General features: G+C 38.8%; 1 protein-coding gene across 1 annotated transcript; it reads left to right on the forward strand.

Moving 5' to 3' along the window:
• Positions 1-45: 45 nt before the first annotated feature.
• On the forward strand, positions 46-8514 carry LOC144636390 (coiled-coil domain-containing protein 42 homolog). Its single transcript, XM_078495593.1, has 10 exons — positions 46-405; positions 518-569; positions 1683-1859; positions 2787-2944; positions 3473-3555; positions 4251-4360; positions 4783-4842; positions 5740-5850; positions 6384-6500; positions 7790-8514. The coding sequence occupies exons 1-10, from the start codon at positions 335-337 to the stop codon at positions 8003-8005; spliced, it is 1155 nt and encodes a 384-aa protein (XP_078351719.1). The 5' UTR covers positions 46-334; the 3' UTR covers positions 8006-8514.
• The last annotated feature ends 564 nt before the right edge of the window (positions 8515-9078 follow it).

Consider the following 9078-nt stretch of genomic DNA (forward strand, 5'->3'; position numbering starts at 1 on the left):
TTGATACTTAATTAACCAAACAAAAACAGAAAAGTTTGATACAGTGTGCGCTTTTTCAATTTACCTTTTATAATTCTTTCCCGTTTAGAAATTGGAAATTTCAAACAGAATTTTTTTTTTTTCGAATTCCATTGTCCTGTAGTCCATTTCACGTTGGCAGTTCTCAAGAAGTCAATTAGGAGATCCGTTGCTATGGTAACCACGCATCCGATTCTAGAAGGAAACATCGTGGAACGTTAGTACAGCTGGGTTTTTGAAGTCTTTCCTCCTCGTTGTTTGATAGTGTAACATTGCATCCATTCGATTCTACAAACCAGTGTTTTTACCGGCGAACATGGCTACCGAAGGAGCATACAGACTTGAACTAGAACCACAGAAACAAAACGTCTTTGTAACGCAGTTGAGGTAAGCTCTGCAATTCAATTTTTTAGTTAACTTTAGATGTCGTTGCATTATTTAGTAGACTTGAGATTACTCCTGATCTTCTCTTTGACGTTGCGGTTTTTTCTTTCTACAGAGAAGACGACGAAGATGACAGCGACGTTCGCAAATTCCCCATCGTTAAAGAGGTATCTGTAACTCGTTCATTCTGATCATATTCAGTGTTTCCGCAGTTTTAATTGAGCGCGTATATCAGATCTGTCGCGTTTAGTAAACAATCTTTGTTGAAACCTCTGTAGGAATCCAAAAGATTTTTTGTGCTTATAATTTGTTATTTGAGTGATTCTTGACTCAATAAACTCGAATCGACTCGTTGAAGTGCACTTGTACAAAATATTATTGCAAGTGATGAACTTCGTAATCGAATCAACGATCAACGTCAGCTTGTTACGTATTTAATACATTTATATTTTATTATTTAACTTTGCGTTCTATTTCACACATTCGTCGCGATTCTTGTACCACAACATTTCGGGGGAAAAATGTATTGGGAAACAGTATTTAATGAACTCTGTAGTTAATAAAAATATGCGTGCATTTCAAACTGTTGGTTTGCGTGACGGATTTACCGTCGATACATTTTCGAATCATTTCAGTCCATGTCCTGAATAGATAGAAATTCTTTAAAGGATAATTTTTTGCGCCAAATGCCTTGCAGTTAACATTCACATTGTGTAAAATAGGTCAACAAGGTTCCCCAAATTTGAGGTGTCGTATTAGCTCGTATTTATTTTCATGCATCATCATCAGTCCTTTATAATATGACACCTGCCTCTCCATCGGCTTTTCCAGGGGATGAGGGGTACAAAACGCCACGTGAGCATGGGAATGAGTCGAAATTGTGAGCAGGGCGAACCATCTTTCCCTGTACCCCCAATTTGTTTCTGGGTTTATTTTCAATTATTATAATATAATGTTTCCCTTTTGTCACGTGGGCGATTGGGGAAAGGCAGATAAGACACATGTGGCACATAGGGGATCAGCAAGTCAAGGCCTCTCAATTCTTGCTGGTCCCTTGCCAGTCGTGAAGCCTGTGCCCAGTTAGGATTTCAAGCCTGGAATTCTGCCCCTGCAGTGACTGCAGTCTCCTCCTACGCGTATGCGTATTTATGCATACAAGCTACGTATGCGATGGACGCTTATTTCTGAGAGGTACTGTAGATTTGGGATGTGCCTTTTAAATTTACTCTTGACAAAAGAACTCATTACCATTCATTTTATTCTCCCTTTATGAAATATAGTCGGCAAGCAAACTGCTTGATACTGGCCTCAACACAGTGCAGTCCACTCTACTCCTCAAAAAACAAGTTGAAGTGGAAAAGGTTCAAGAAGACTTAGATATCAAAAGGCGTCAGTTTGCAGAACGCATGGCAGCCTGCAAGGCCAAGGAGGAAGAACTTAAAAAGAAACAAACTCAGGTATATTAACACTATTTATAATAAGATTATAGTGCTCAACAGCTGGGTAACAAATAGCGATTAAATTACATCCTGGGCCCAGTAGTTCAAGCATGGATAACGTTATCCAACAGATAAATCACTATCCAGTGGATAACTGTTATACAAACCTTCTTCGCTATCCACTGGATAGTTATATTATCTGGGCCCAGTTGTTTGAAGGGCAGATAAAACTATCCACCTGATAAGTCGCTATCCAGTGGATAAATGCTAACAAAACATACCACGCTATCCACTGGATAGCAATTTATTCAGCAGATAGCTCTAACCACCCTTTGAACAACAGGGCCCTGGTGGATATAGCATTATCCAACCTTTGAACAACTGGGGCCTGGCATCTCTGAACCAAACAGGTCAAGATACCTGATAAAGTGCTAGCCATATCATCAGACAAGTATGGATTTTCTCTATTCTGATTTCAGATAGCTTTGTTTGGGATGAAGGAAGTAGTTCATCTGGAGTACGATATTGCTTGTGTTTTAGGCTTTAACTGAGTTCTGGCTTCTAGGGCAGCATGGTGGACATCTGTGCCCAGTTGTTCTTGGGGAGTTAAAATAAATACATTCAAGATATAAAGTAAATTGTAATAGACCTAATGTGATGGACTACCATATTCCTTGGATCCAGGAGTTCTTATTTATTAACCCACAGAAATTAAAGATAATTAAGCAATAGCATGCTGATTTAAGCCAAGATGGGCACTGTACATGTTTTCCTGGGCCACTACCCTTGACTCAAGATACAACCTTCGATCTCGCCCCTTCACCAAATCTCTTGCAGTTCATTCCCATGTTTTTTTCTTTCTGTTTTTTGTTTTCTTATCTCCAAGCTTGATAACACATCCTGCTGCTGTCCATTTATTAGAATGATGTTGAATTGTTTCCACAGATTCGTGAAAGAGTTGGCAAATTTGAGAAGTTTATTGAAGAAAATGATGCTAAAAGGAGGCGAGCAATCCAGAAGTACCAGACAGAATTAAAGCTTAAAACCCAGAAAAACAGGGAGCTTGACATTCTATCCACTGAATTAGAGCAACTCAAAGCAAGGTGTGTGTGTTAACTGCTGACCTTTTTCCACCAGTTTCTCCATAGAGGTTTTGGCATGGCCAGTTGTCAGCTATCACCATTGATCGGACCATTTGTAGCAATTGAAATACGTGTAACTGCAGACAATAGCTCACCGATTATATGTACATATGCATTAGAGGGCTGTTATCATTTATTTTCAGTGTAAGTTTTATGTCACCATCAATCTGGCAAATCAACCATCAATATGTGTATGACCTCCTCCAAGAAGTTTTTAAGTTTCAGATGAGATTGGCACCTAGTAGTATGATGAATTTCATTACTCTGGTGTATTACAGTTAAATTAATATATTTAACTCCAAATATTATGAGAATTTCTGATTTCCGACTCCCAATATCAAGTGACAAAGTGTACTAAATAAAGCCTTTATCACGCAGAAGCAGTACCTTTGCTCTCTGATCTGAGTGCCCATAGTGCATTCACATAATTTAAAAAGTTGATTTCATTATGCAAACTATATTTTTCACTTCTTTGCTTACAATTACTAGAAATGGTGCTCTGCAGGCAAAGCTGGCAAAGTCTTCAGTTTATGAAAAATTCCTGATGAAAGTGCTTGATCAGCTACCAGAAGGTAAACATTAATTTATAAATTTGATATTTAGAAAGTTGTCAATTTTTAAATTTTTATTCTAAAAGTATGGTTATTGTTATGATGGAGATGAAGATGTATTCAAACTGTGGGCATTTTTGTTATCAACTCTCAGTTAAATTACATGTATTTACTTTACAGTTACATGCAGTTCCTTTATCAATATTCTAGAGTTTCAAGTCAGATTGTACATAATTTATTGTTGTTTAGTAAGTTGTTTATTTTCTTGTAAAATATTAAAATGCGATCTCTGGTTAAAAATATGATTAGAAAACGAGCTTTAGACTACCAGTCTGTAGCCTTTGACAAGTAATGAATAAAAAGCGCGAATGTTAAAATATATACTATAAAAAGTGTGAAAAAGCAAAATTATATTAAAAACAATAAAAATGTTTGTGTGCGGGTAAAAATGCTAATGTTAGGTTCAAAATAAAATTGAATATTGTCTTGGTAATTGTTTTGCATTATTGTCAGCATGGTTCGTAATTGCTGTGTGCCAGGATTCCAAAGTTTTTCTAACGCAAAAATTTCCCTTATCAATCACACGCGCACTGTCAAAGTCGATGGAATGGTCGTTCAACCAGGCATGTGAGGCGACGTTAGAACCTCTTTTAAAGGTTTTTGTGTTTCTAATAATATGTTCTTTTTTCCTTGTTTTTAAACATCTTCCTCACTAGACTATCTTGAGGCAAACGACTCCATGTTAATGGGAATCATGATGAGGTTTAGAACACTGAGTGCAACAAATCAATCACTTGTACAGATGTTAGGGGACACTTCAGATCAGGTATGTTAAGTGAAAGGTTTTCATACTGACTATTATATTACACATTAGTGACGGTTGAAGTGGAAAGTTACATCACTAAGATATTCAGAGGCCCAATACCGGTATAACTAAACTCAGCCAATCAAATTGCTCCATTGCCAGTCCAATATCTTCTAAGTATTGGACTGGGTGCAGTGTCCCAAATGATCCCATGCAAACCCAGGCAACGTTTGTTTGTCTTACAAAAGTATAAAAGTAAACTTGACTTGCAAGAAAAACCTTTGTTGCCGTAATGAATTCCTTGTTGTTTTCAAAATTTGGCGTTAATTTCAGTGAGTTGTTTTCGTTCTGCACTGTTCCTCTTGATAAGACTTGTACATAAGACTTTCAAATTTTTAAAATGCCAGTGGAACTTAACTTAAAAAGTTTTTTTGAAATCTCAGGTTGAAAGCGAGCAACAGAGGCTACAGGACTTGAATCAGGAACATACCCAAAACTTGTTGGTGAGTGATTATTTTCAACATGTACATAATTTACGTTTTACTCCGTAGAGTGAGTCTAGTCCCCTGGGGTGCAGTCTTCTCTCAGTCGTTATTTGGGTTGTGTGGAGAAGCATTGCATAACGACCAAAATAACTGCTGCAAAGGAGACTATAGCCTGCGAATACAGCCACCTCTCACGCTCCGATCCGCTTTCTGCGTTCCTCTCTGAGCGTGAAAGGGGGCTGTATTCGCAGGCTAAGGAGACTACTGGGGGGAATTCTCTTTGGAAATTCTGGAGGGGTTTACATCGTGATTCTGGACACTCACCTCCTATTTTAGACCCAAAAAAAAACATTATTTTTCATACACTACTTCAGAACTGGCCCCGGTTGTTCGAAAGCTGGATAACGCTATCCACCGGATAAATCGCTATCCAGCGGATAAGCATTAGCAAAACATACTACGCTATCCACTGGATAGCGATATACCCGGTTGATAGCGTTATCCAGCTTTCGAACAACCGGGGCCTGATCTATAAAATCGGTACCTATATAATTTCAACCCAGATCTTAATTATTTTAAAATCTGTGCCCTATTTTATATTCTGGTGGCATCTGATTGCATAATATCAAATCCAGTGACTTTTCTTTGCTTTTTTTTTTTTCTTGTAAATTTTTTGGAATGTCCAATGATATATCCGTTAAAAAGCAGGTCTCTCTTCAGATCAATAAGACAAGATCCATTGCCCTATTTCAGACTAAAAATGGCTTCAAATTAGTTATACCGCATGAAGCGGCACATGCCTTTATGGCTTATGTGGATAGTACCTCGAGTAATGTACCATGATTGTATTCCACAGGCAGCGTGATTGTTAAAAGAAAAAAACTTAAAATGTTTCAATTGATCTTCTTTTTGTAGCTGATGAACAGTGAACTGGCGGCTCTTCAGGATAAACTTGAGGACACCGTGCAAAGGAAAGAGAAAATTGAACAGTTCTTAATCAATAGCAAAGGCATTTTCAGGCAACAGGTGAGAGAGCAAACAATAAATCTTGGCCGTTTGTAGGTATAATTGAAAGGTCTAGGACGTCTAGCCTTAAAAAGGATAGTTAAGTCTGCATACGAGCCTAGTGGCCCATCAGGTCAGGGCTTATCTCGGTTTCTGTAGCATGAAACAACTAGGAGTATTTCTACTCCTCCCTGGAATGGGTTGCTAGTCCATCACTGGGTTTATACCCCCGAAATTAATTCACGGCCGGTGCCCATTCATACGCCTGAGTGGAGAGAGGCGCTGTGAGGGTTAAGTGTTTTTCCTAAGAACACAACACAAGTGACCCCTGCCAGGACTTGAACACGGACCGCTCGATCCAGAGTCCTGCGCACTAACCATTAGGCCACTGCGCCTCGCTAGATCGTAGCAATTTACTCTGTATATATACTAGTACCAAGACAAACGTAACCGTTCTTACCGATCGACTTCTCTATCCTTAAAAGAATGTTTGATACAACCCCAGTAGTTTTAATGTAGCTGAATAAACATGTTTCCTTTTGGTTCCTTTACAGAGTGAAATGCTTGGCTGTATCAGACTAGCAATCGACAACATCGCTGAAAAGTGTCAAAGGCTCCGAGGGACACCGGTAGAAAAGCTTGACGTTGATTCCAAGTTGAAAGTAATTCAGGTTGGTATGAGATAATAGTTTCTTTTATAAAGTATGAACTGACTATCCCTTGCTGAAAGTTAGTTAAAATCAGCACCAAATTCGCCAGGGTTAAGCAAAGAGTTAACTTCGATGCAGTGTTACACGAGGCAATGTTTCTTTGCAACTTGTATTGCATTGTCTTTTGCGATCTGATTTTTACAAAACCGAATTGCTTTACAACGTTTTTTGTTGCGCAAACATGGTGAAGATAGAACTCGGTTCAGCTTTAAATTTCAACGGTAAAATCGGAAACTCCTCCGACAGTACTCGATATTACTCCTGGTGAGATGATAAAAGCAAATGTTCTCTTTTCTTTTCCAACCTTTTTTTGTTCAATCACGGGGCGTGAAATTCCAGAGTCCTTGGTTGTTTTACCATTTACAAAAAGTTCTACAAATTCCAGTTGGGAACACACGAGTTTTTGGGTCATTCCGTTCTCGGTTGGGATGTTGCGAGTGGAAATTCGTTTGCATCTTTTGCAGCAGTCCCAGGCCTTTTGGCTTTCATGACCATGCCAAATTTCGCGGTTTAACCTAAAGCCTGGTTTTCACTAGCGACGCAAGCACAAGCGCAAGGACAACAACACTTATTTCACCGTACCGTGAAAACGGCTTCGAATCAAGCAAAAACACAAGCGCATTGCATTTTGATTCTTGTTCTTGTGCTTGTGCTTGCGGCAAGCACAAGCACAAGGATCAAAATTTGTCCTTTTTGCGTGATTGCGCTTGTGCTTGCACTTGTGCTTGCGTTGCTAGTGAAAACCAGGCTTAAATGGCAGGTTCTTCAGGGAAGTACCAAATGCAACTGTATTCCCAAATGGAAATTCTTAACCCAAATTTCCGGAATTTTTTGTAAATGTTAAGTAATATGTCAAACACGAGCGACAGTGTTTCATCGGGATATCCAAATTCCAAAAACACCAAGGAGAGAGTTGAAAATACGACGCGCAGCGGAGAATTTTGGACGAAATTCGAGGTGTTTAGATAGCCGATGAAACACTGTCTCGAGTGTTTGATATATCTTCTCAATCGAAACAAAAACTACGGAGTAAACGGAGAAATATAATTGTAAAAATCTATGCTCATAAAGAGCAGGTATCCAAACCTTCACGGTTATGATTTTTTTCTTTGTTTTAACTTGATGAATTATTAATGAGTTTGAGAAACAACTTTCACCGCTACCTGTGTGGTACTGTTGGTGATAGTCATCTGTCTTGGTGACCAAAGATCAAGGTAAAATCTTGTGTTTATCATGTTTTTACCTCATAGGAACACATTCTAGAACACACTGACATCGTCAAATTAGCAAGACTCCCAGAATCAGCCGCGGCCTCTGAAGGACTACAACCCAGTCCCTCGAGCATCCTCAAGAATAGAGTATCCCGGCATGCACTGTTAGACTCGCCATTCAAGTCCAGTCCTTCCAGAGGACTTAAAAATGTCCAAACCGCCTTGAGATTCGCCGCCGATGTCAAGCAGTCGTAGCAATGGCCAAAACTAAGAAGAAAACTACAAAAATAGTCTCCCTTGAACCCTGTTAGACTACGAGAAGTCCTTCATGTTTCTCATGGTCAGTCGAGTAGATTAGCACACCAGCACGCGAGAAAATCACTTCGTGCGTAGTTTTCATGAAGTGAAACTTCGTGAAGTAATTTTCTAACGCACTCGAGTGCTCGCCCACGCGACTGACTTACCCACTCGACTCGACTGACCCTGTACTCTCCAGCAGTAATAGGCCATTTCCGAGTTACCATTTGCCTCCATTTCAAAACGAGTCTACGTGCGAAACCGTTCAAATGAAAATGAGTTTTACCTTCAGGTCCATTTTCATGCAAATCAAACTCATTTCCATTTGAATGGTTTCGCACGAAGACTCGTCTTGAAACAGAGGCAAAGGGTAACTCGGAAATGGCCTTTTGATTTCTATGACTTCTTTTCTTTTTTAACCGATCTTAGTCGGCGGGATATGAGAATGAACAGCCAGAAAGTCTCTGCAAGGATCATACAGGGTGAGATCATACAAAATGTATGAAATGATAAGTGTTTATGTTGAGGCTTAGTAATCCAAAGACCTTACTCGAGTTCGAGGGAGAAGGGAGAGGAAATTGCTGTGCTCTCTTGAATATTTTAACGAATTCGCATTGATTGACCTTAACACAAATTAGTTGAATTTCTTGGTTGATCTAATTACACCATTTTGTTACAAATATGCAGCTTTTTCCAACTGCTCGTTTTTAAAACTTTTAAGTCTTTAATGGCACTGAAGATTTGTAAGTAAATTTTGTACATAGGCTAGTGTTAACAAATTTAGTACATAATACAATGAACCTTTTTAGTAAACAATGAAAATTATATTTAATGTGTATATATAAAATATTGTTCGGGAAGAAATAAACTATTTTGATGTGTTTATTGGTCTGTTTGGTTTCTCAGTTAAGGACCGCGTTAACAACGAATCCCATTACTTCCCATGCAAGACTTATGACCTTAAACAAAGAGAGTCCTTTCTTGCTTGAAGGAAAGGAGTAAAATGGCAACTGAGACTGGGAATCACAAAC

The sequence above is a fragment of the Oculina patagonica genome, chromosome 13 (assembly GCF_052425735.1).
Source record: "Oculina patagonica isolate OP01 chromosome 13, crgOcupat, whole genome shotgun sequence".
NCBI classification, from domain to species: domain Eukaryota; kingdom Metazoa; phylum Cnidaria; class Anthozoa; order Scleractinia; family Oculinidae; genus Oculina; species Oculina patagonica.

Bases quoted from the DNA above. Each gene is read 5' to 3' on its own strand.
- LOC144636390 (XM_078495593.1), top strand. From the start codon at position 335: ATGGCTACCGAAGGAGCATACAGACTTGAACTAGAACCACAGAAACAA. The intron at 570-1,682 runs GTATCTGTAACT...TATGAAATATAG, and splicing joins AATTCCCCATCGTTAAAGAG to TCGGCAAGCAAACTGCTTGA. The intron at 3,556-4,250 runs GTAAACATTAAT...CTTCCTCACTAG, and splicing joins GCTTGATCAGCTACCAGAAG to ACTATCTTGAGGCAAACGAC.